Source organism: Rhea americana, unplaced genomic scaffold, assembly GCF_003343005.1.
Source record: "Rhea americana isolate MKP2758 unplaced genomic scaffold, rheAme1 scaffold_79, whole genome shotgun sequence".
In the NCBI taxonomy this organism is placed as follows: Eukaryota; Metazoa; Chordata; class Aves; order Rheiformes; family Rheidae; genus Rhea; species Rhea americana.
Window position 1 is genome coordinate 457,421 of NW_028186967.1, and position 27,769 is coordinate 485,189.

The following is a 27,769-nucleotide window of genomic DNA, read 5'->3' on the forward strand; positions in this document are numbered from 1 at the left end:
GAAATACCATTAAAATTTTTAATTTCATGCACTGCACTGAGAGAATATTCAGTTTAATGTTTATCATGCTGTAGATAACATCAAATAAAATATTTTTCTATTTTATTTTGAAAAACTGATGCAAGAATGTGAGAAGTCAACTTTGACCCATACGGCCTTGTCTGACTTGAAGGATTTTGAGGCCATTGATATCTGCTAATGTGGCTATCCTGCTGCAGGTCTCCCTTGTAGACAGGCAAACTTTGTGGCATAACCTTTCCTTTAGCTAAAAATATTTTACCATAGGTCAGCTTTGCTGTTGTAGTAGTCTTACAGAATTATCTCATGGAGTTAAGTTTTGTTTTGGCAGGTATTGTTGTACATATGAAGGACTGTGGATGCTAGAAATTAAAATATTATTTTCACAGAGATTAAATACTTTGAGACTTCATCACAGCTATTCTGTTTCTACTGCATAAACTATTGCTCCTTCTTTAAAAAAATTAAGAAAAAACATATTTAAAGTCTAGTCATGATTCTGGTTTCATAATGTTTTATTTCTGCATCCTCTGTCACCACATTGAGTAACAGCATAACATTTAAGAGCTCCTATCTCAATTAAAAATTGAGAGCTTTTTATGCTGAATTTAGTGATATAATATCCACAGAGAGCAACWGCTTCCAGCTTTCCATGCTTATTGGTTATGCTCTTAAGAGAAGTCATTTGCTTTTGAGTATGTGTTGGTGACAGGTGGAGCTGCCAATGTAAACATTGTAGGATTGAGTATTTTGAAAGATGTGTGTAATTTTGTGAAGGAACTAAGCCCACAATATCCTGAAGCAATGTGATGTTGCTCGTGCTCAAATAATATTTTGCAATGTTCATGAGAGAAGGAGGTAAGTATTTAGAAGAGTATTGGTGAAATGGTAACAGCTTACGATTCTTAACATCTGTTTACTGAAAATAATTCTTGACACAGGGAGCTTTTACTGGAGTTTACATGAACAAACAGCGTGGAAGTTGTTCCTGGAAGTAGGGTGCACTTGTGTTACTGTACAGCCAAATTATGCCATTAATTATAACTGTTATATAACTTAGTTTACTTTTGACAGTAGAATTGTAGTAGAGTAAAAATATTTTGGTTTTAGGGCACTATGTTTGGGGGACACTGAATTGGAAACGTTCAGCTTTCTCAGTTTTTAAAAGAAATACTAACGAGCTTTTAGTGTTCTGCAAGCATCCTTTTATTAAAACAGAAACACACAAAACTTTGAATTTGAGTGAAGTTTGCTACCACTAGGGACCTATAGGAAGAATGCTATTTCTTCCTGATTCCCTACTGCGAGGATTCACATCATTGTTCAAATTATCGTTCTCGACACAAATTTAGAGCGTGTGTCCATCCTGGGAGAATTGATAAGCCTTTGAGAAAGTGAAGGGGACAATCACTGTTTACYAAGCAGAGACGGCATGAGTTAGCAGAACCTGCACATACAAACATGCAGAAATAAACCCCTGGTTAAATGTGGTGTGTGACAGAATCACTGAATTAGAAACACGAATATTTTTCTAGCCTTTAATACTTCTACCATATGTGGACCCTGTGGACTTTGTCAGTTCAATTCTTCTCTAAGTGTAGTTAGAAGAAATCTATGCACAGAGAGCTTGAGGAAAGCAAATAAATGTCCTTTTCCCTCATGTAAATATATATATATTCTTTTTTGTCATTCAAAGGACATACAGTTTGCTATAGATCTCAATCTTCTTGGAGAGCTAAATAAAAAAAATTCTGTCCATAATTGTTGAGGTGTTAAGTTCATAGGGTCTTTGCTCCTCACTGTCAGTAAAGATTTAACATGTTCTTTGTTAGCATTGAAGTGCTCWCATAGTATGAAAGGCTTTTGACACTGTCTTGCGTAAGATCTTCCTAGATAAGTTCAGGAAGTGTGGGTTAGATGAGTGGACAGTGAGGTGGATTGAGAAGTCGCTGAAAGGCAGAGCTCAGAGGGTTGTCATCAGTGGCACATAGTCTAGTTGGAGGCCTGTGGCTAGTGGTGTCCCCCAGGCCCCAGGGATCAGTACTGGGTCCCATCCTGTTCAACTTATTCATCAGTGACCTGGATGAGGGGAGGGAGTGCCTCCTCAGCAAGTCTGCTGATGATACCAAGCTGGGAGGAGTGGCTGACACACCTGAGGGCTGTGCTGCCATTCAGAGAGACCTGSACAGGCTGGAGAGCTGGGTGGAAAAGAACCTCATGAGGTTCAACAAGGGCAAGTGCGGAGTCCTGCACCTAGGGAAGAATAACCCCACGCACCAGTACAAGCTGGGGGCTGACCTGCTGGAGAGCAGCTCTGCAGAGAAGGACCTGGGAGTGCTGGTGGGTGACAAGCTGACCATGAGCCAGCAATGTGCCCTTGTGGCCATTAAAGCCAATGSTATGCTGGGGTGTACTGGGAAGACCCTTGCCAGCAGGTGGAGGGAGGTGATCCTGCCCCTCTACTCAGCCCTGGGGAGGCCTCATCTCGAGTACTGGTGTCCACTTCTGGGCTCCCCAGTACGAGAGAGACATGGAGCTACTGGAGAGAGTCCAGCGGAGGGCTACGAGGATGGTCAGAGGGCTGGAACATCTGCCCTATGAGGAACGGCTGCGAGAGCTGGGCCTCTTCAGCCTGGGGGAGAGGAGACTGAGGGGGGATCTTATCAATGTGTACAAGTACCTGAAGGGAGGGTGTCAAGGGGACGGGGACAAACTCTTTTCAGTTGTCCCGTGTGACAGGACAAGAGGCAATGGGCAGAAATTGAACCACAGGAAGTTCTGCCTGACCGTGAGGGGGGATTTCTTCMCTGTGAGAGCRACGGAGCACTGGACCAGGTTGCCCAGAGAGGTTGTGGAGTCTCCTTCTCTGGAGATCTTCAAGGCCCGCCTGGAGGCAACCCTGTCTAACATGCTCTAGGTGACCCTGCTTGAGCAGGGGGGTTGGACTAGATGCTTTCCAGAGGTCCCTTCCAACCTTACTGATTCTATGAAACACAGGCTCCTTAACTAACTCGGGTTTTGAAGATGCTCTCTACTAGTATCTATGCCGAAGGAATAATTCTGTTGCTTTAATGCAGATTGAAATGTTCTTGATGCAAATATGGACAGATATTGATTGAAAGAAACTTTAAACCAAAATGTATACTGATTACCTGTTTGTATTCCAGAGCTTGGTACTAGTGTTTAACTTTTTCTTGACTATGTTTATTTAAAAACCTCATAGGTAAAGTTACTGAAGTTTTTTTTGTGTAAGGAAACTCCGTCAGAGTATGGAATTGGGATTTGCATAACCTTAATTAGATTTTCTACCAACTAAATCTCAATTATTAAACTCTTTAAAATTATAGTTTTAGTGCATTTTTGGATGACTTTGTAACAGAACAAACTTAGTTGCCATCTAACTTTTTGTGTGTTATCTGGAATGCTGACATAATGCCAGAGGTGAGGGATCATGAACAATTGAGTTAAGTTATCAGATACAGATGGTGAAAAGTGTGAATTTCTATTTACTTATTGTATTGGATGTATTTATCTATGGTTCCAAGAGAATGATAAATTTGCTGAATTATCATGCTACAGCTGATGTAGCTGAAAACATATGTTAAGGATTGCTGTTGTCTTTAAAGTAGTTTTGAATTAGACTTTAGTGCAGGTGCTTTCGAACTGAGATTTATGGTTTCTTATATCATTTTTAATCCRTATTATCAACTGAAAAATTAGTTGTCAATTTAGAAGGTTTAACATAATGAACTGAAAGTCACTGCTGCTTGGTTTCTCTTCTGTTGAAAAAATTAACCACATCCAGTTTTGTTTATGTTCATGGAAAACTTGAAATAGCTTARGATTTCTTTTATTTCATGTTCATTTTGAATTTAGACTTTTCTTTTATTTCTGAAGCCTTTACATCATTAAAACAGCTTTTCATCTTTCACAGGCCTACGAAGAGTACACCAGCAAGCTAGATGCTCTACAACAGAGAGAACAGCAGTTACTGGAGTCCATGGGGAACGGAACTGATTTCTCTGTCTCCAGTTCAGCTTCAACAGACACAGTTGCATCATCTTCCTCCTCTAGCCTCTCTGTAGCACCTTCATCCCTTTCAGTTTATCAAAACCCTGCTGATATGTCACGGAATAACCCTAAGTCTCCACAAAAACCTATTGTTAGAGTCTTCCTACCCAACAAGCAGAGGACTGTGGTGAGTCCCTTTCTTTTCACATACTTATAACYTCTATTTTCCTGTATCTCTATCTGTCTTTATGCAAAAGATAATTTAGGAGTAGAAAACATACTTGTCCATCCATCTGTAGAAGTCAAATTATTGTTGTTTTAAGTTGCTGGATATTTCCTACAGTATTAATGCAGCGATGTTGTTCATATTATTGGTATAATAGACAAAACTTTAAACATTTTTCAAGAGTTTTATAGAAATGGAAATATGTGGATATATAGTTTTTCTAAATCAGCTCTCTCAAATTGTAATCTACCATTTTTACAATGGGTAGCACGGAGCAGGAGAAACAAAACTCTATTTTTTGTATTGTGTAAGATTATTCGTTAGCTTATCAGGACAAGTTTGAGGAAAACAAGTGTTTTCTCTGTTGTCAAAGTAACTAGCAGCAGTGAATGCTATATAGCAAGTACCAACTTCCTGCAGCTAAAGAGAGGAGCTGTGCAAAATCACTTGGGATTTTTTTCTTCCTATTCACTGTGGTGAGTGCTTCTTGCCAGGTCCCTGATCCTGTCAGGCCCTACACGGGAAACTGGCCAGAGGAGGGATATAGTTGCTGTTAGTAGGAGCAAGAAGCGTCRTCTGTGAACTACTAAAACTGGTGCTAATCAGTTTTGCCAATGTTGTTGCGATGCTTGGGGTCATGGAAGAGGAGTTAATTTTTGAGGGTTTTTGGTTGTTTGTTTGTTTGTTTGTTTTTTTAAGACTACTTGGTTGTCCTTTTTAGGCAGGACTTATTCCTTTGTTATGGGCTGCCGACTGAAGAGCCTTGGTATATGCTTTAGACTAATACACTGACTTGGAAACTATGTTGCATGAAATTACTAACAGCCCATAGTATAGGCTTTTTGCAGTGCACTCCATAGTGCTYACTTGCAAGAGGAGCCTTGGTTGCAGGGGAAGTGGGGAAAGAGCAAATAGTCCAGCTAGTCTCTATGGGAAGCCAGAACTTTTCATAGTAGTACATCAGGTATTGGCTGTCACTGGACTGTGGCTGTCTGTGGAAATTGAGTTACTGACAAAGAAGAGAAAACAAACTTCTTTCCTCAGTCTACAAACATTCATTTGTAAGACTTAAGTGTCCAAAACTGTATGTTAAGTCTGTTACTACCTTGTCTCGATCAACTGAGTCCACTGCAATGAAATGAATTAGGCAGTGCTTCTGGTAATGTACAATTAATGCCAATTGAACCTGTCAAATATACTGTGGCTTGCATTCAGCTAGACTATTGTACCTTTATTGTATCATTGTGGACAATGTTGTGCCATTGGTTTCCTCCTGACTTTACTTAATGTGTTTCTTTTCTATGCTAGGTCGTGATATATCATTACCTGCATTGTTTTGTTTGTTTCCTTTCCAGCTTCTCCTATGTGTTACGACTTCCTATTAAACCACATAGTATGTCTCTAYTCTTACTCTTTTCTCCTCATATGTAATATTCCTCCTTTTCCTCCTCTGCCCCTTTTCTTCTTTTTACTACTTCCTCCATCTTTTTTCAGAGGTATAGCAAGGGTTTTATTAAGGCTGAGCTCTATTTTGCTTTTAAAGGAATCATTTTGTATGAAGAATRGTTTCTAATCATGAGATAAATTACATGAAACTTGTAGGCAAGGTTGAATTTTTTTTTTGAATGTTTAGATTTGTGTTTCACCAAGTCTTTTTTTCTTTTTGAGAGAGAGATTCTAGTTAAAGAATCATAGAATCAGTAAGGTTGGAAGGGACCTCTGGAAAGCATCTAGTCCAACCCCCCTGCTCAAGCAGGGTCACCTAGAGCATGTTAGACAGGGTTGCCTCCAGGCGGGCCTTGAAGATCTCCAGAGAAGGAGACTCCACAACCTCTCTGGGCAACCTGGTCCAGTGCTCCGTYGCTCTCACAGKGAAGAAATCCCCCCTCACGGTCAGGCAGAACTTCCTGTGRTTCARTTTCTGCCCATTGCCTCTTGTCCTGTCACACGGGACAACTGAAAAGAGTTTGTCCCCGTCCCCTTGACACCCTCCCTTCRGGTACTTGTACACATTGATAAGATCCCCCCTCAGTCTCCTCTCCCCCAGGCTGAAGAGGCCCAGCTCTCGCAGCCGTTCCTCATAGGGCAGATGTTCCAGCCCTCTGACCATCCTCGTAGCCCTCCGCTGGACTCTCTCTCCAGTAGCTCCATGTCTCTCTCGTACTGGGGAGCCCAGAAGTGGACACCAGTACTCGAGATGAGGCCTCCCCAGGGCTGAGTAGAGGGGCAGGATCACCTCCCTCCACCTGCTGGCAAGGGTCTTCCCAGTACACCCCAGCATACCATTGGCTTTAATGGCCACAAGGGCACATTGCTGGCTCATGGTCAGCTTGTCACCCACCAGCACTCCCAGGTCCTTCTCTGCAGAGCTGCTCTCCAGCAGGTCAGCCCCCAGCTTGTACTGGTGCGTGGGGTTATTCTTCCCTAGGTGCAGGACTCCGCACTTGCCCTTGTTGAACCTCATGAGGTTCTTTTCCACCCAGCTCTCCAGCCTGTSCAGGTCTCTCTGAATGGCAGCACAGCCCTCAGGTGTGTCAGCCACTCCTCCCAGCTTGGTATCATCAGCAGACTTGCTGAGGAGGCACTCCCTCCCCTCATCCAGGTCACTGATGAATAAGTTGAACAGGATGGGACCCAGTACTGATCCCTTATTATACTGAGCCCTTAAATTATAACTATTTTAAACTTAAGTATCCTGCTTGCAAAAGCAAGTTTATTCACTTTCTGAATATGTAAATCTGATTGCAGGTTAGGAATAAGGCAACTGAATTTCTGTGCAAGTCAGGTGATACAAGAGGCAATTTTGGACCAGTGCAAAATTATCTTGCCTCATCTGAGATAGTTTTGTGCATGTCGATAGTACATTCTAATCAAAGTAAAATGGGTTCTTTTAAACCAACGTATCTTTAAGTTCTCAAAGAACTGTATCAGATTAGCTTGGTATGGTTTAAAACATAACTGAGACCCTGCTCTCCCTGACTAATATTGCTTCTCACTTTTATCCCTAAGCTCTGTTCTTTTGGTGAAGGTTGTGATTCTGTGGTATCAGTCATGTTCATTAGGAGCTGGCAGTCTTAATAAGAGTGATTAAGTGATTAAGTTCAAGAATACCAACTTCTCTGTTTCTTGTCTTGGCTAAGCACTAGCTTTCACTAGCTTTCTAGCTTGATGACATTCTGTCATTTGTTCAGGAARTTGCAACCAGAATTTAGCTGTAGCTCTCAGTGACCAATGGTAGGGCAATAGCAGTTTTCCAGCTCTGAATCTAGATACTCTTAATGGCTGTGGGAGAAAAATGTGGTTGAAGTTAGGCCTACAGGTAGGGAGAGTCTCTCTCTCCGATCTTCTGCTCTCTACCACTTGCTTTCCCAGTGTAGCTCTGCAGCTTGTTTCTGGCTTGCTAAGTGCAGGACACAAATTATAGCGTTTCAGAAAACCTGTAGTCTTATGCTGTTTGGAATACAGAAAGTGATACCAAGAGAGCAGTAGGAGACCAGCTAGTGGCAGAGGGAAGGTGCAAGTCCTTTTCGTTTCAAATTGGGTGAGGTTGTGTCTGTAGGCACCTGTACCTAAAAGAACAGAAAGATGCATGTAGATGCTTACAAACATGAAATACACATAAGCAGTGTGTATTTCTGGAAGCTCAGGTGAAAGGATTTGGCAAATACTTAAAGGGTAGTGCCAACAGAAGGAGGCTAGACCTGAGAAACATCACCAGCCCTCCTCTGCTCTGAGCCATCTGGTTAAGTCCCTCCCTGTTGGGTGGTCAGACTGGTCCTGCTATGTGTTTGTAGTGCAGAAGATTGTTCCTACTTCATGTACTGGAGAGAAGGGCAGAGATCAGCTCAATTTCCCTTGGAGAGACTTATTTCTGGTTGAGATTGTTACTCTAAATAGGCAATTTGAAATATATGTTTAGGTCCTGTTCAGCGGCTACTGCAAACTAATGATTCAGCTTTTTGTCGGGGAAGGAGCTATCTTCTTTTTCTTTTTTAATACAATTTTACTGCTTGGATCTAGTCACATCATTAAGTTGAACTTTTTTTCTTCTAGCCTTGGAAAATGATCTCTCTTTTTAGAGCTGGGAATTGATGCTTATAGGAACTTTGGGTGATTGGGGTAATTGGCCTGGGAACTGAAGTTCGTTTCTGTGACGTTTGAAACAGCACTTATACTGTTCAGAAATTTAGGAATTTCTTGTACTACAACTCTTAAAGTGGTTACTCCATTTCTAATATTTATTGCTTCTATGCTTATTTTGTTGAAAACTCAAATATCCTAAGAAAATATAATTCAGACAGAATTATGGTTTACAATGCAGTTTTAATTGCAAGTTGTCAGATGATAGACTGCAGCCGTATAGAGACTACTTGTTGTAGTACACTTTCTTCATTCTCTGAGTGATAAAGAAATTTTTTTGTGCATAAAAACCCTAATTAAACCTCAGACTTCTAAAACAGAACTGTCATGTTTTACTTGTGCCCATTAACTAAACCCATTGCTTTTGTAGCCAGGATGGTAGTTTAAGGTTTTCAGGACACAGTATAGTTTAAGGTGCAGTCAGTTGAAGTAGGAAGGAGATTCCTTATGAAAACATGGAATACCTGCCATTAGCCGCCACCGCCCCTGTGTGCTATATGACTGTAAAAGTAAGGATAAAATGTATCCTACAACAAAGTGAATGTCGAGGAGAGGTACTTTTAAAGTTGGAGTGTTGCAACATGTTTTAGTTCTTCTCACCTTCATTATTTTCAGTTAAAATTTGCCTGTGAAAGAAATCTTTCCTAATATCACAATATTTTCAGTCTCTGCCTCCAGCTAAGTAATTGTAGAACTGGGGATCTGCTTCTAGAGGTTGGAAACCCTGTTGGTACTAGAGGGTCTTTGTTTATTATCCAGGAATGCAGTGGCAGTTCTTAAACTGCCTTCATTTAAGCTGACCAACCTCCCTATCAATCTTTGATCCTATTCTGAAGCAGTTCTTCTTACTAGAACAGCCTTTTGCTATTCATTTACAGTTGATAGAAAGGCAGGAAATACTGGGGGTATTTCCTACCACCTTCCCTAGTACATAGACTCATCTGTTTTTTACAGCATAAGTAATTTCAGTGTGCAAGTAGTATAGGTGATGTTGAGTTTCTTCATAGGTGGTATGATAAGGAGGAGCCAGTGTTTGACAGAAAGGCCTTCCTAATGTAGGAAGAAGCATGAAGGTGCTTCATGGAGTCTAACCAGAAGATGATGAAACCTACTACTGCTCATGCTTTAGCAGGTGAAGTCTGCATCTTGATACAGCCTGCTACAAGCAAATTAAAACATAACTCTTCTGAAAACAAAAGCAAGTAGCTAAGTTAGAGAGGAGGGGAATCAATGAACATAAAAGCATCAGAAGATTAAGTTTTCTTGTGTAGCTGGCCTAGCAGGGGCCAAAGAGAAATTTCCTGCTCTGAAAAACCTCCTGGAAGAGCCAACAAACTCTATTTGCTTTTCTCTGTAAAGAACAGTGTCTGCCCAGTATTACAGTGAGATAAATAACTGAATGTAAATCTTTGGCAGAAATGTTCAATTAGTAAGTTAAATGTCCTTCAGACTAGCATTCTGCATGGATATGACCAGATAAGATGGTTGGTTGGTTTGTTTTGTTGCTGCTGTAGGCCAGGCGGAAAATGTTTAAATAATTGAGGTGCGAGATGGTAAGAGTCTGGCTGAGACAGTTGTGAGAATGGACTGGAAAAGGCCATATTGTTGAAACATTTTGTAGAACAAGTTCAATGAACTTATCTAAACTGTAGATGGAAAAAAAAATAGGGAAAAGTGAGTCCAAAATTTTTTAGGTTAGGGACCTAAATGAGTATGAGGTGGATTATAAACAAAGCTGCTAATTACTGGAAAGCTTTTGTGTGGGAGAGGGAGTTAAGAACTCTGACCTTGAGCTGGCTGCTAGGCGTCTGAGACAAGACATTAGAATAAGATGCTGAGACTTGGTTCTGGTGGGAAGAGATCATTCTAATTGGGAAGTGGGCTGTAGCGTATCAGCATAAAAATAGAGGTTACACTTGTAGATGAGATTTTTTTGAGCAGATGCAAAGAGCCAGAAAAGCACAGAGCCTTGTGGGATAATTGTATTGTGGATTAGATTTTTTTTTTCACGTTATATGATTGAAGGTGCAAGTAGAGAGAGAAAAAAGAAGCAAGAGGAAGACACTCATACAAATGAAGTGAAGGAGAGGCACAGCTGGTTGTCAAGGATGGTTAGCAATCAAGGAGGATGAGGATAAACAACTGATCCAGAGATGTGGGAAGAAGTTGTTAAAGATGCCAATAGGATAATTTTAGTTTAACGTAAGAGGCAGAAGRCAGAGTGAAAAGGTTTAAAATAAATTGATGAAGAGGAATTCCAGGYAGTGATAATAAACAGTTTTCAATGAGTGTAAAGATTAAAGGAATGTTGTGTTTGCTTTGAAGATTGGCTGCTGATTATGAAAAGATTGTAAGCATTTCTGGGCTTGTATCTAACTGTTTCTTGGGGGTTTTGGGGGATGAGGGGTGGTTTTTTGTGGTGTGGGGGCTGAGCTACCTGGATAATGTATCTTTTGGCTGTCTTCAGAAATGCCAATTTTAAGCTGGTAGATCTGGGATAAAGAAAAAAAAATCTTCCTTCCTAATTGCAACAACTTTTGCAGTTTTTGCTTTCCTTTGAAGCAGGCAACATGCACTGTGCTAGATTAATAGATTGCTCAGTTACTGTAGGCCTGTTAGACTGCAGACTTCTGCTTTCCTGTGACCCATCATAGTTGTGTTCGGTCCCCTTGCAGGAAAGCATTCTATGAGTTAGATGAAATAAATGTTCTGTGGATATGTGGGGACTACGTCTGCGTCACACTGTTGTCTGCAATTGCTGGGAACCTAGAAGAGTGACCAAAGTGCCCTTCTGTGAAGGGTCAAAAAGGAGCTGTTGTAATCAGGGGAGTAGTGAGTCTGGGAAGGGCATCTGTGGCTCTTGTGTGCTGTTCCCATGCCAAGCTGATGGCATGTGGTCAGTATTAGAGTTATGCAGGCATGAGGTTAAGTATGTCARATCACTGCCTGGGAGAGAAAGTATGCTTGAAAGATGTTACTGAGGCATAAAATTCAGAGGTGAATTAGGACCTAGTTGCATGCTTCTCTTGATCTTGKCCTGTGGTGAAGAATGGAGCTGTGAAGAACTCTGGTCTTTTCCAGCCTGTGTGCTGCTCTTCTCCTCCTGATGGTCTCTCAGGCCAGCACAGTATATTTATGGCCTTTGGCTATAGGAGGATGTTTTTTAGTATGAGGCTTATTATAGGATCAGGTACATAACCCATTTCAATACAARAGAAATAAAACTGAGGAATATGTAAGAACTGTAAAAGTGGCTGTGTTGAGTCAGACCGAAGGTGTCTCAAGCCCCATTTCCATTGTCAGTACTCACAGGTAGATGCTCAGAGAAGAGTACAAGAACAAGGTGGGCATGGGGTGCCTGGACTAGAGTACAAGAACAGGCTGGGCACATATGATATTTTCCCTGAAAGTTCTTCCAAACTTGAACCACTTGTTGCTCTGAAATTTGAGTTCAAATGCTTTCTGCTTGGTAGCCTTCAGTCTAGTCTCTGTGAAACCCATGTTACAGATATTAGAAGTTTCTGTTTTGTGATAAGAAATTCCCCGGGTGTAATTATGTGGTGTGAAGAACYGTATTCTGTGTTGGGTTTTGAATCTACTAGCTCCATACTGGAGGGGATGAATCTGACGAGAGCCACTTAATGCAAGGCTGTGGTACAACAAATGACTAAAACTAGACATAAATATAGTTAGGAACAATGATAGGAGGTTTCTGACAAAGTGCTGAAGTCTGGTAGGAGTGAAGGGAAGGGGCGGGGAGGGGTTTCTAACTCAAGTACTCTRTGAAAAAGGTTGTAACAGGCTTATGTTAGCAGCCCTGAATGACTTTGATTAGCAAGAAATCTTTCCTAGACAAGTATTTCTAATGTGGGAAGAAACAGTCTGAAAGCAAATGAGCGGTAATGAGTGCTGGTACACTGCAGCATGGAAAGTTAGGAAAATAGGTATTTAAATGTGAGAAGTGATGTGCAGTCGAAAGACTGATGATGATTTCTTGCTTTTAATCTGAATAGAGCCTGTTACTCTCTGCCCAGAACACTCCAAGCTTCCAGAAGAAATGCTCACTTCCTTTCCTCTCTGACTTTCTTGGTGGTGGTGTCGTAAGGGCAGTAAAGAGTCTGCTGGTCTGCTCAGTGGGTTTATAGGTAGTCCTTTCTGGCAACTCCAGTGCCTGCTCTTTCTGCAAGCATCAATAAGGAGGGGATTTGGTGGTTTTGGACTTCACTGCCACTGTTCAGACCACTAGAAACAGATATGAAGTTAGTGAGAGGGGGAAAAAAAGGAGCAGCAGATTCTGTTCCTGCTTTGGGAAAGCTTAGAGGCCTCCAAGTACTTCAGCTGTCTACAGATTTTGGATAGAATTAAATCATTGTGTATTTTYGCCAACAGTAAGGTCTAGAAACTTATATTGGCAGCTCTTGAATTGTATTACTTTAGTCCAAAAACTTTCCCTATCTAGTACGTTGAACTACAGAATCTGTAAAAATSTTTACCAGAGATTAAAGATTGATACAGAAACTAAGCATAAATTTGGAACAGTGAAGTTTTTCTCATATTACTGTGTTGGTATGCTTCATGTAAGTGTTGTAGGTATATATGTGTATGAAAGTTCTTAATGCARATGTGAGACAGATTTTTTTTAAAAAAAAAAAGAGAAAAAATTTATTTTAAGACTTAGAAGAACAAAATGGGATTGTGAATGCTATGCCTGAAGACAACTCTTATTTCAGTTTTCCCACTCGTGTCACACCTTTGTTAATTAGCACATCTGCCTTTTAATTAGACAAGCAATCATGTGGTCTTCTCCTCTGTAGACATGCAGACCGAAGGAATCGGATATTTTTACCTTTCCTGAATTCTTAGCCTAAACTGACTCATCATGCATGCACAACTTGGTTCCTTCAAAAGTTCTGTTTTTAAATCTGATACTCAGTACTTTTTTTTTTTTCCTGACTTGATCTGCATCTCTCTTTCTGCAGTTTGTGCTGTGAATTTGTGCATCAAGCTTACTCAGAAGTAAGCACTGGATTTCTATAGGCATTCAAGTCCTACCAGTTCCACCTACCATGTATAAGGAAAATTCCAAGAGAGGATTTTCAGGCAGCCAAATAAACTAGTTTCTTGCTTTTAATTACACACCTGGCTTAACATGATTAGGTTCTCCCTAATCCAAAATGATTTAAAAATTCCCATGTCATATCAAACATGCGGTGAAAGTGGAGTTGATTTGTAGTCTGTGCCAGGGAATACTTTCTGGATATATTTGAATGCCTTGAGATTCTGTGCATCATGAGAACAGACTGATAGGGTGAATCACTGTTTCAAGTAAACTTTACTGTGTGTTTTTTTGTTTGATACTTGGGGTTGTCAGGGAGAACTGTTAGCTACTTATCATGTTGCTGAAAGATAAAGGAAAGATTAAATTATCAATTTTCTTTGGGCAAAACCTTTAGCTGAGGAATACCTCTTTTTAGGCTGTTGACAAGCAAATAATATCTTATTTTAAAACAGGAGTTGTTCAATGAAATGGACTTTACAGTTGCCATGTTTAAGTCGTTCATATCTAAGGAAGTTGGAAGAATGCAATTTAGAATATGTTTAGAGAGGAAAGCTGAAGAGCAGTACTATAGCAGACTAACCCCAGTGCTGGATAAATTCTAAGTAATATGTGTTGAAAAGAGAATAATTTAATTTTATTGGCTCACAATCTTAAATTGCAAAGTCTAAAAATGCTGAAAACTGGCTGTTATAAAATTGGTAGCTTGTTATCTGAAATGCTTCATGTAAGATTGATCACTGCTTTTCAAGAGTAATCCTCAAGTGAGGAGAGCTTAATGAGTGCACTGACAGCTGAGTGAAAAGCTTTCTGTAAAAGCCTGTTTCTGGTAGTATGATTTCTTATGTTAAGAGAGAGATCTTTTTAAGAATAGTAGAGAAGGTATTATTTGGAGTCTGTTCCCTTTGCCTCATAATGTAGTAGCAGATGCATGATGAGATGGCATGATGATGAAAATGTGAAAATAATCAAAATAAATGCTTCAATTCCATTTGTGATTTAAACTTAAGTTTGCTGCTTTTGTGTCATTGAGGTAGACTAACTGACCAAAACCTTGATATTCATGCCAAATCTGTATGCTATCTGGGTATAAAAGTACTCATTTGGTTTTTAGGATTAGTTACAAGAGTATGGAGAGGGCTGTGAATTCTAGACCTTCTGTGGTAAGCTTTACCCCTATCTTTACAGCATTTCAAGCTTAACTATCTGAGACAGGATGCTGTGCCAAGTGGGCTCCAGCTCTGACCTAGCATAAAGATTTATTGTAACCATTTTGGAACTTAGACTTCTAATGCATTTGGAGCCTCTTTTTAAAAGAAGCCAAGTAACTTTTTTTGTCATTTGGAAGAGCAAACATGTCAAAGCCTTGGGTTTTTATTCTCACTGTATTTATATAGTGACTGTGCATGTTTTTGAAGGTGAGTATTTATCTCAAGTCTGAAGTCTAAAACCATTTTTTTTCAAAGCTTCTTTGAGTGGTAGGTCACTGTCAGCCATTACAACTTCCTGTACTACTATTCACCCTTAACTGAATTTTTAAGATGGTGATCTGTCTACTATAATCTTACAAATAATAACTGTTCTTCTGACCACACTTTGATTGCTATTCTTCAAAAGCTTGAAGAATGATAGTGTGGAGTCTGCTGTTGACTAAACACAGGTTTGCTCTCATGTGGCTTAAGGATGGTATACTTTTGAAAAAACTATCATTTTTTATACTGTTAATGTAAATTACTCCATTCTGTTGAACAAATGAGTACTCTTTTAATCACTTTGAAAATGGAGGCAAATTAGACAGGATGCGTTTGATGGCACAATAAAATGGGTAAGTTTTGTTCAGCTTCCTTGGAGTACAGCTTTCGGTGCCATGGAGTTATCTTCCATTTGTCTTACTAATACACTCCATTATGACTGTTTGCTTAAACGCTGCTTTTTCTGGAAGCTGGTCAGAGCATCGTGCCCTGAAATCGAAAACAGCTGTGACTGAAAGCCAGGTTTTTCCATTTTTTTGGAGGATATTATGTTCATGTCATCCTTTGTCCCCTTTGCTGCAGAAGGGGGTTGATTTTTATCTGTTAGTGTTGTGAGAAGTGGCTCGCTGGTGTGGTTAAACATCTATCCTTCACTCTCAAGGTGAGAAATTAAATGTGGATCTCAAGTTTGGATTGTTACCAGAAAACCTGACATGTTAGAAGGCAAACCCTAGTATTTAGAAAAGAAATAGTTTGGCTTATTTCTCTCCCAGCATAGTTGAATTTTTATGAGCACATGGCAGGCACTTTTAGCCCTATAGGTACTGCATGTTTATGAGCTTTCAGGGTATTGAATTGTGTTAACATAAGCAAACCAGCACTTCAAAGTGATATTTCAAAACTGTGAAGAATTGTATAAGTAACTGTAAAATATTACAATATTCAAGCTATTGTACCCAGTGCTCTGATTAATTGTTGATAATTCTACTGAAGCTCTAAGGTATTTAACTACATACAACTTGACAAAAGTGAGCTGAGCTACTTTGCTGGACTGGGAAAAGAACTGAACTAGCACAGTATTTTTTGAGAATTATAATGCTAGATATTCTGAGCTGTCCAGTGCCCCTGCTCTCAGAGAATACATTTATGATGTTTTTCTTTTTTAAAAAAGTCTTTGGCAGTCTCTACAGATTGCTATAAAATATTGGAGACTGCATTAGTATAATTCTTAATTTGTTGAGATTATGGCAGAGTTTCTGTTCTGATATTAGAAAAGTGGTGTAAGATTTATTTAGGGATGTAGCTTGATTTCTTACTGAATCAGAAATGATTTGATTTACAGAAATACTTGTTTTATTATGCATTACTTAGATGCCTGTGGCTGCAGTACTGAATATAGATCAGCAATATTGTTATGAATACTTAGTGTCCATAGAAATAGTTTGTGAGTAAAAGGAATGAGGAAATTAAGTGACATAGTTCTGTTCAGTCTGTTCAGGTAGTAAGGCTGTGGTTTGAGACGGTTTAGAGGCCCTGGAATAATTTTCATTTGTTTCCTTGAAACTTCACGTTTGCAAAGTCAGGCTTGTGTTTTAGTGTCTTCCTGAACTGCTACTTGCTCAACTCAAGGTGCACGAGTAAATTATTTTCTCTGGTATATTATTAAACAACGCACTTAACACGTGCTAGGAACCTGTGCACTATTCCTTAATTTTGTATAGCCCATGCTCTTTTGTGCTGTTTAGTTTTAGAAAATTATCTGATGAATCAAATATTCACACTTTCACAAAGAACTGAACCTTTTCTGGTCTACAAATATTAGATATCTAAAGTAACTTACAAAAAATCCTTAGTAGTTAATGTGGAAACAGATCACGTTACATAAGTAACATGAGTTTATAGGGAGTAACTGTTGTGAAATATATTCAGGTTTGCTTAATTAAAAAATAGATGGACAAGGTGGATAGATACAGATAAAAAGATTGAAAGTAAAAATAAAAAATTTTCCTGATTCAGTAAAATACAAACTTTGTTCAGCTTACTAGATTGCAAGAATAAGGGTGTATAGATTAAGGCAGATCAGAAATTTTCCTATGGCAGACCATCTAAAAGTGCTGATGTGATTCAGTTAAAAAGCTCTGTGGGAAACCTGTCAAAAAGTCTTGACAAAATTGATAAACCCGCCTTGGTTGCAGTCTGCCTGCGCTGCCGGAGCTGTCTGGCTGCTGGCAGGCGGCCCGGGGCCAGGGGGGCCGCGAGCCACTGGGCCAGCTCCAGCTCGCTGCCTGCCTTGGGGCAAGCCTGCTCCCTCCATGGGGGGTGTGTTAGCTGGAGCCAAAAAGCTACTTAGGGGAACCTGTCTGTTAGCTGGGAGGAAAAGAAAAACAAAACAAAAACCATAAATACTGTTTCATTTTTTCTTAAGACTGAGTTACTCTTAAAATTACTTTTTGTCAGGAGACCTTTTTTTCTTAAACAGTATACTGATTTTTTTTCTCTATCCTCCTCTTGCACCCAAAAGAGGGATTTAAATATGGAMTTTTTTGCAGGGAAAATTTCTACTTCTCAGCGGGCTCTGGTATGCACTGAAGAAGGAGGTTGAGGGCTAGATGCACAGATGGTGATAGATTGTAGTGTACCAATCTGGGAAAATGATTAATCAATACTGGAGGGATTTATTCTAGTACTTAGCTCTTTTAATTAAGCCTTCTGGTTTCTTGCTTATCATCTGTAGAAGCGTGTTCAAAATGTTATGCTGATTCAGGATCTTGATGGCTTTAAGAGTAATCAAAACAGCTCCATAACTGCATTATTTTTTTAGTGGGATCTTGTTGCAAATGACAGTGAAGAGAACAAATATTCTATCCATGATTCTCATTGCAAGTTGCATAAATATGGTTAAGGTTTTAATGAAAGGAACCTGGGGAAGTAGCACTGAGGAACCATGAGTGAATACTGAGAGAGGTAACTTAATTTAATGCACTTTTTTCATAGTTGTGTTGCATCTGCTTAGGTATAGGCGACCTTAATTCTGACACCTCTTAAGTTTTGAGAACTTGTCTTTGTGACCTTAATGATCTTTAAGATGACATCTGTAACTTCCTAGATCTTGTTTTCAGCTGAGTTAAAAAAATTCCCCTGAAGTGGCATTGCTTACACCTGTGTGATTCGTTACGGGAGCTGGAACTCCTAGGTTCCTGGTGCAGACCTCTGCGTCTTAAGGCAATGGGGCACGCTGTCGTCCTTTACGTGGGATCAAAGCTGGAAGAAGGAAATATGTTTCAGTGAGCGCAAAGCTCTTTCTCTTTTTATCTTATGTCTCACCTCATCTCAAATGTTACTTAGTCCGCTTCCACTGTCCAGCTTCTCTTCCTTGTCCTATTCCATTCCCTTGCCCAAGTCTAGGTTTTCCAGCTCTGGTATTCTTTGAACACTTACTGTTTTGCAGTTTTCTGTCCAAGCTGGAATCTCTTTGCCCTTTCTGTGCTCAGTTCTAATGCTTCTCTGCAGTCAATCCCAGTCTTTTTTCCTTGGTGCTCCTTGTCCAAAATGAACTTTCCTTTCTTTTCATCCCAGCAGGAAAGTTACTTACTCAGTATTTGCTTCTGTTGTTTCCCTGGTTGATTCATCATCTCTGGCCCAGGCTTTGCTCCACCAGCACCAGTTCCCACCTACACGGTGGTTCATTACATCTTTGTTTCCTGCCCCTTGCCTCATGTAGCTGTTTGGTCGATCCTCCCTCCATCCTGCTCAGTTGCTCTGCAGCAAACTAGCAATGGGGATCCCCTCCCCAAATAACTATGTTTTTCCCTTGCCGCTTCTTCACAGAGAGAGAAAAAGTACCGGTGGTGAAGTAATTGAGGTTGCTGGAAAGGTACCTCAATCCAGCAGGAGCTGCACTTAGAGGAAAAATACTCCTTAGCCTTGGGCTGAAGAATACTTGCTGGTTCTGTAGAAGCAGTTCATGATCAGACCTGTTGTGTGTAGGAGGTTGGAGTATATGACTGAAATATTCAGAGATTTTAGTCAAATCTAAAAAAATCTTTATTCTGTTGTTGTAAATCTGTGTATGCTGGAGGCAGGGGAAGATATGCTATGAACAATTACTTTGACTGTGAACAATTTGGTAGTGATTTAAGCAACAGAACTGAATTCTACAGTGCAAATTTGTTGGCAGTATTCACAATAATAGTTGCTAGTGGACTCCCTGTTAATAACTGTGCTAAGAAACAGGTAAAGATATTTTATGCTGGAGGAATGACCTAATTCTGCAAGTGATCAAAAGCTGCAATGCGAACTTGAAAATGGGAAGGGGTTAATAAGGTTAATAAAAGGATATATTCAGAGGTAATAGAATGCATAAAACACAGCTAAGGGTAAATATCAAGACTGTAACATAGTATGTTGCAGGATGATTTTTTTTTCCCAGGGAATTGGTAGAAATTCTCTTTTCTTTAATATTTACATGTTGACTAGATGAAATACATGAAAGCCTGTAAAGAGCACTTACATATTAATGGGAGGAGTATTGTGAAGTAAAAGATTCCTTTAATGTGTCTTTTCTGAGAGAGTGTATGTTTTGAGTCAAAGAAATGCAATATATAGTATAACTTCAAGTGGAAGTCATAAAGCAACTTGAAATAAACTGCTRTTTTCCATTATTGTCCCTCAGTAGGACATGCATCCCCTGAATGCACATGGAAATTTAAATGCAAGGAACAAAAATCAGACTATGATCTAAAGCCAGTTGAAGCTGATCAAGAGACTTCTTTTGACTATGGAGGGCTCTGGATTAGGCCTTTAGTAAATTATAATTGTCTCCAGTGTTTGTGCAGACTTTTTGGCTCAAGCTTGTTGTGCCTGATGTGAAATGCTATGTGTGAGTATAAGAAGTATCCCAGCGTGTATACCAGCTCAAGTGTTATGTATTTCCAATGAGTAATTCTAGAAATAGTGAGTAATTACATTTAATCACCAGATTATATATTGTCCTGTCTTTATGGCTAATTAACACTATATTATATTAAATCATAGGTATGTCTAGAGATAATTTGCCTATTCCTATAAAATAGGCCTACAGCTAGAGTAGATTAGAAGCAAGGAAAATATCTGTAGTTTGCATAGTTAGCGCAGTTTGTAGTTCTTTGTGTTTGGCTAATTTCAGTGTGCATTTCCTCTATTCATCCAATCCTGCTAGGTGGTTAAACTTTTCAAAAAGCAAAACAGGAGAGAGGAATATATTTTTTCAAATTAGAAGTATGTGTATAGGTTTGCAAATATAAGTTAAAACTAGAGGTAAAGGTCTGCCCGACACAGGTTATTTTATTTGACTTGTTTCATGCCCATCTTCTGTTTTAAAATGTAAACATTTTATTTTCTATTTCTATCATAATGATTTTTTTGAGGGCAGTCCAAGCTATTAGTTCTTCTGTTTTGCTTTCCCTTGGCATATTGCCCCACTTAACTTTACAACTTCACCTATGCTTTTCATGGATATATATATAGCTTTTAGTTATCTGTGTGCAGTCCCCCCACTTTATGCAAACTGAGAAGAGTAGAAGGTCACTTCTGGAGTTGAGTCAAGTTTTTGTTCGAAACGTCAAGCTGGTTCTCGTTTTCAGCCGAGCTAGGTTACTTCTAGGCTGTTCACCAATGAAGTTTTCTGCAGTTCAAAAAAGATTTTGAGAAACTTGCCTAGTATTCTGTAAAGCATTGTGAAATTGAGAGTTGTGGTAATTTTTAGCAGTCGAGGGTCAAAACACTTGCATCTGTTTGGGAGATGAATTGGAACTTTTTCTAACTCCTTTGTTTTACACTTGACCTCTAGGTTCCAGCCAGGTGTGGAGTGACAGTCCGAGACAGCCTGAAGAAAGCTCTGATGATGAGAGGTCTTATTCCTGAGTGTTGTGCTGTTTACAGAATACAAGATGGGTATGGTTTGTATGATGTTTTTGCTCTCCCAACTTTTTCTTGAGGTTAACCAGCATGGCCAATTCTATCTAACATTGTGGAAGTCATTTTTCAAAGTTAAGTATATTATGATAGTATACACAGAAATGTCTTGTGCCTCAAAGACATGCCTAGAAAGAATAGCAAACACCTAGAAAAAGATTTAATCTTTTTCACTTCAAGAACAGGCATAGTATAGGGTAATATGTTTTTAGAGAATGTTAACCAGATTTATATTAACTAAACTTATGCCAACCAAACAAATATTAAACAGGTTTCTTTTGTTTTAACATTTTGGGTTTGTCTGACCTTGTTATAGTACAATCTTAGTTGAACATAGAGTTGTGAAAAAAATTTAAATCAAGTTTCCAGCCATAGATTACATGATGATATAAAAGCAGTGAGTCCTTYGGAATTCTTTAAGGAACAGGTAGTTCTGCAAGCACTTTTTGATTAGAAAGGTATCCATCAGCTCAGAGCCAAAGCATCAGCTACTGCTAGAACTGATTTGATAGAAGGGTATTTCTTTTATGGTGCTTGTCCAGGGAGATGTGCTTCCCTTGGTGTGTGCTAAGTTTGATGTCTTGTTGTTAAGCTTCCAGGAGCAGAAGACTGGGTACCAAAACAGAATCGCAGAATCTCAGAATGGATAAGGTTGGAAGGGACCTCTGGAGATCATCTAGTCGTCCATCCCCCCCGCCCTGCTCAAGCAGGGTCACCTAGAGCCTGTTAGACAGGATTGCATCCAGGCGGGCTTTGAAAGTCTCCAGAGAAGGAGACTCTCAGTCTCTCTGGGCAACCTGTTCCAGTGCTCCGTCACTCTCACAGGGAAGAAATTCCCCCTCACGTTCAGGCGGAACTTCCTGTGCTTCATTTTTTGCCCATTGCCTCTTGTCCTGTCACACGGGACAACTGAAAAGAGTTTGTCCTTGTCCCCTTGACACCCTCCCTTCAGATACTTACAGACTTCAAAGTGCAACTTGCTACCTTACCTCAACTTCTCACATCTTCTGCAAGAGATCTGCAAGGGCTTTTGCACTAATGAAAAACTTACTTACACTTTAGAGAGAAGAAGCCAATTGGCTGGGACACTGACATATCCTGGCTCACAGGAGAGGAGTTGCATGTGGAAGTCTTGGAGAACGTGCCACTCACAACACACAATTTTGTATGTATTGATCTTTATGAAATGTTGAGTACAGTTGAATCAGCTTTGTACTTTCAATTTCAAATTAATTAGTTTGAACAGTATTTTGTACCTTGGGCATGTGGAGGGGTTGCAAAAGAAGTTTTGATTGCGATAGCTTAAGAAGAATTATATCTAATTGTAATTGAAAGAAATAGCGTCAAAACGAACTTGAGCTCCTTTAAGACTTTCATATTTGGATGGAATACTCCCTCGAAAATCTAAAAATGTAGAGGTTTTAAATCAGCACTGCATTGCAGAGCTGTAATAATAATCTACTATTTTTGTATTGCTGTATCTATAAAATGTATTCTGTGCCTCCCTGCTGGCTCTGCAGCAGCAATTAACTAATGAACAAACTATTCCCAGAGCGGTGCTGACATCATCAGTGATGCTAGTGCACAAATATGTTTTGACCTGATAAGGCACCACATAAATGGAAGCTACTAAGCAGAATCCATCCAAACCATTCCAGCTCCATACAAAATCCTGGAAAAAATGTTTGTCGCATTGAGAAGACTTTTATTTAAAATAAATGAATCTATTTTCAATAGCAATATTGAATCTATTTCTAATAGCTTGCTTAAGCTATTTTACCTGAACAAGCTAATTTGGCTATGGCTAGTTAGATGAAAGTATAGTAAGCTTAGAAACATTTTTGGATACCCTTCTTTTAAGATTTTGATTATTACATGTAGCAATACTGCCAGAATTATTTTTATGCCAAGTATTATTAAATTTTAAAATGAAACTATGATTTTTTCTCCCCTAAGATACGAATGTGTCTACTTCTCTCATGATTGTAATGTTTGAGTTTCAGTAATCAAAATTAAAACTACATATGTAACTGTATATGCAAACAATATATTAAGTCATTTGTGTATATCCAGTCCTGTGAATGTTGGATTAAAAATGTCATTTGGCTGCTGGAAATACTAGATGATAAAATTTTTCAGCAGTTTTATAGATTGTATCCAATTAAATTCTGAATGTTTTATTTGTCTTTAGCATGATAATAGCATGCTGTTTTGCTTTAGATTTGTTGCTGTTTTTCTTGCTAGTAATGAAGTGAAGCACTAATTCCAAGAAATTGTTGAAAGAATATTTTAATGCTTAAAGACTATTTGAAATAGAAGACAAGCCTTTTTTGTAAATCTGTTGGGTGTTTAAAGCTGGAGTTTCAGTGTCAAAAAAGAAGCAACTAGCCCATCTTAGTCTTACAGAACCACTTTATTTAATATGATCGTTTTTGACAACATAGGTTCGAAAGACATTCTTCACGTTAGCGTTCTGCGACTTTTGTCGAAAGCTGCTTTTCCAGGGATTCCGGTGCCAGACATGTGGCTATAAATTTCACCAGCGCTGTAGTACAGAAGTGCCACTGATGTGTGTCAATTATGACCAACTTGAGTAAGTAATCATAATTTGTTTTAAAATGGAGACCTATTAAGTGTATATATTTAACATAAGAAATCACCGACAGCTGTAATTTAGAAAGGGGAGATGCCTGAAAAAATATAGGAGCTCAACTGTGCTTGTGAAACTGCATAATTCATATTGTCTCTCTTCTGGTTCAGACAAGCAGTTCATATTTTTTTTTGCTGGATTGTGAAATGCTTTCTTTGAAGGATGAATGGGGTGACTGAACACTTGACTGTATCAGACAAACTTCTCATTGTTTCCAGATGTCATTCTTGATCAAAACTGGTTCTTTATTACATGATGGCTAGGTCTCTGTTTAAATGTTCAGATGTGGGGCTGTTCTCTCTGACCTGAAAAAAATTGTTAGAGACACTAGTTGAATAAGGTTAAATTGCAGTTGCTTTTGCAATGGTTGAAAATAAATCCACTGGTGAGTTTTAAATATCGAGGTAAGAAATACAAAAGAGCATGTCCGAAACATTCATGTATTCTTGAATTTATTGATTCATTTGTGTAAGGCTTTGTAATGTAGGTTAAGGATCTGTAGTGAACTCGCTCTGTTGTATCTGATCAATTTCAACAGAGGTTATTAGGTCTTTTAAATAGACTTTCATATGAGGAATCGCTTAAATGCTGCTTTTCTTCCCCCAGGAATAAACTTATTTTCTGCTTATGTTGGTATTTGTATCTGCAATTGCTTCGGTGTCTCTAGATCATGTGCTCAGGGTTATAGATAAAATGACTTTATCCATCTGGCAGTTGGTTTTGGCATTTCATCAATGCAGGCATTCAGTTAAGTTCCTGTGACCAAATATATACTTTAAGTTGTGTATTCTTGTTTCATATTTAGTGTATTCAGATGTTTACACTTTTGAGTAAAAGATTCAAGAATTACTTTCCATAAAGGTGTGTATAAAGCATGATGTTTTGATCTAATGTGAATTAAATGATATTTTTAACAAAACTTGCAGGTTAATGTGTTAGCATTATTTTAAAATTAGAATTTGATCTGTGGCTTTTCTTAGACCTTGAGTGTTGTGTTGTAAAGCCCCAGGGTTTTACACAAGTTCGTTTTTTTTTTGTTTGTTTTGTTTTGTTCTTGCCTTACAGTTTGCTATTTGTCTCCAAGTTCTTTGAACATCATCCTATACCGCAGGAGGAGACCTCCTTAGGAGAGACCACCCCAGCATCTGGATCATATTCCTCATTGCCCCCCTCAGATTCTGTTGGGTATGACCTTATTCCTGCCATTTAATAACATAATATTTCAGTAATGTATGCCTCGAAACACTCTAAATACTGCTTTGCAACCCTCTACATTTTTGTTATCAGGCTTGTCATGCAAATACTTCCACCTATGCTTAACTTCAAAGAAGTGGATGTTTTCATTCACATGAATGACATAATTAGCAATGAGCTTAACAGTTAAGCATGTGCATAAGTGTCTGTAGAACTGGGACCTTACCTGTTAAACTGCCTTCTTTTCTATGGTAGCTTAGACCTGGTCTAAACTGGAAAGATTTTGTGTTTAAAGTAAATGCAAACCAAAACTATACCACACCTTTTTATTTTATGTCTATCAAACTATGATTTATTTGTTTTGATGTGACATAGCTCCGTTTCTAAATAAACTGCAGCACTTTGGTGTGAACAGATGCCAATTTTAGGTTCTTAATATCACAATAGTAACTTTTTCACATATACATTGCTTTGGGATCTTCCTGAACAACTGTCTTCCTCCTGTTTAAATGTTGGCATATATAAACAGTATCTGTTTGTAGATCCAGTAGACTTCTAAAATCCATCACAGCCTCCATTCCCCTGTATTTCCAAGAAAAATTTTGGACCCTTGCTCTGTGAACAAATAACTGATTATACTTAGGTTATACTCCTAGTAGCTAATAGCTTGCTGATACCTAGCACTAGATAGTTGAGGAAGAATCCAGGAAAGGGTAATTCAAGAGTGTGCATCAAAGTCAAGAAACCCAATGCAGACTTACTAAAAACACCAAAGACAAAAGCCCTCAGAAAATGTTCCTAAAACATGTGCATGCTATGAGGAGAATTTTGGCAAAGAGACTGTCTTGGAATGCTGGGCATTGTGCCGGAACAAAAGCCAAAGCACCACTGGGAACTACACAGGCACCTGTGGACTCTATTTGGAAGAAAAAATCCCTGGACAGCCCAGACTTTTTTTCATGAAAGATCAAATTTGATACTTCCCAGGAACTAGATGGACAGTGCTGCAGAGGGAACCTCATTTGGTAAGTAAAAAAAAGAGGTTAATATTACTGTTCTTACTTCTGTGTTGTTTCAGGCAAATTTGGAAGTGCTTTCTCCAGGTAGTGGATATTGCTTTTACATCCTGCAGATGTTCACTATCTGCTGTAGTAACAGATCCATTGCTCTACTACCTGTGATTGTGTAAGCTATTCGGACTCTGACTCTATCAAAATTTATCTGAAACTATAACTAAACCAAAAACAATTAATCTATGAAGGAGTTTAACATGTTTGGTATGAACATATATGGAAAACGGAATGCATTATATAGCATCAATCCTAATGCTGTTATATGCTAAATTTTTCTACTTTTCAACAACCCTTATCTTCATGCATTTGTGGTTTCTCACTAGTTTACAAGAACACAACAGGGTAGATTAACTGATGCATGCACTACTTCAGACACTCTTGTTTTTATGAAGTAAAAACACAGAGGAAAAAATTGTGAGACCAGAGTTTAATAAAGTGTTAAGGTTTTTAAATGTTAACATTTTCATATGTGTGAAGTTAAAAATAACGTTAACAGTTGAGGTTATTGAACTTTTTCAGAGTGTTGCATCTGTAAAGGCTTGTGGTTGCAGGAGCTGTAAAAGCTTTTTATCTTTTTATCTTTTGCTTTCTTTACCTTGCTGTGGTTTCCTTAGTAAATAAAAATAAGGCATATATTGTGCCTTCAGAATTCCTTTTATTTTGGAACATGCTTTATGATTACCAGCTGGTGTTCATAATTAGTATGCATGATTACAAAATCGTGCAATTTTCCTTCAATATTGGTGTTTGTAATATTACCGTGATGAAAGCAGCACAGACACTATCATATTAGAACAAAGCACTGTCCGTATCTTTTTCCACTTACTCTTTTGCCTTTCTTTAATAATACTTCTTGGCCTCTTCAAGACACAGTTGTGGAAATACTGATTTCTGTGAAATTTGAGTAAATAAAATTACTCACCTTCTCTTTAAAAACATTTACTTTCTTGAACCAAGTTTTGTTAAAGGGTACTGCAGAAGGTATGGGAAGTACCTAGTGGAAGCAAAAAAGTCTTTGAGGTGATCTTGACTGGGAAGAGTATAAGGGGGAAAAAATCTTAGAGTTGGGGAAGGAGATTGAAAATATGAAGAATTAACTCTTTCACTGTTGGTACAGTGGCTATCATAATTAATAATTGCTCCTTTGATTTCTCTGTTCTCCTAGCATCTTGCATGGCACAGCCTACAGAGGAGGGGATGTTACTAATTGGTTGATAAACCTGAGGAAAGAGAAGGCAAACATCTTTCTTCATCTTTAGCCTTGTGAAGGGATTCCAGCAGCAGGCAAAATGCCCAAAGAATGAAGGGAAGAGTTCGTGTTGCAAGACAAGCTCAAGAGCAAAGGCATATGTGACATGCTGAGAGATTGTCAAGGGATCATATGGAGCAATTGGAAAGAAAGGGACATGCAGAAAAAGAACATTGGACATGATGCAAAAGATGACAAGCATGCTGGAGAACTTTGCACTTTGCTCATATGTAACATCCTAAACCAGCCTAGCCCTGTAGCCTTTCGTTCCTCCAATTGTAAGCAATAGACAGTCCCTCCAGATGTTCTACCCTGAGATAAGAGAGTGCATATGGTCCCACCTGCACATTTCTGAAACCCCTGCACAAATGTGTTCAGCCTCCACTTTAGTTCTTTTGTCGCATTTTAGTTCTTGCGATTTGCACCATTCTTTTATGCTAAAGCAGTAATTTTCTTTATAATTTGCACTTAGCTGGAAAGAATTATTAAAGTGTAGGTCTCCCTGATATTAGTCATTTGTAATAAAATTGAAATACGCAAACTGTATATAACACATTGTATTCATTTTATTCACTGCACCATCATAAAGTTTCTTGTGTATCTTTGCTCATCAAGTATGAGCACTGAGCTTCTCTGAACGCAGTTCCCTGGATCTTAGAGATATATGAAAAGGAGAGAGATTAGCTTTTCATAATATTCCAAAGTTGTCTTTTTCTACTTCCATCTAT

At 38.8% G+C, this 27,769-nt stretch overlaps 1 protein-coding gene across 2 annotated transcripts in view; it reads left to right on the forward strand.

Annotated features, from left to right (window-relative positions):
- Window positions 1–27,769, forward strand: part of BRAF (B-Raf proto-oncogene, serine/threonine kinase) — an 87,289-nt gene that overhangs the window by 22,820 nt on the left and 36,700 nt on the right. For both annotated transcript variants that reach the window (XM_085322577.1, XM_085322576.1), the window contains exons 3-7: window positions 3,953–4,216; window positions 20,751–20,854; window positions 21,938–22,040; window positions 23,320–23,468; window positions 24,591–24,710. In XM_085322577.1, coding sequence (XP_085178703.1) covers window positions 3,953–4,216; window positions 20,751–20,854; window positions 21,938–22,040; window positions 23,320–23,468; window positions 24,591–24,710 — 740 coding nt within the window. The remainder of the gene's footprint in view (window positions 1–3,952; window positions 4,217–20,750; window positions 20,855–21,937; window positions 22,041–23,319; window positions 23,469–24,590; window positions 24,711–27,769) is intronic.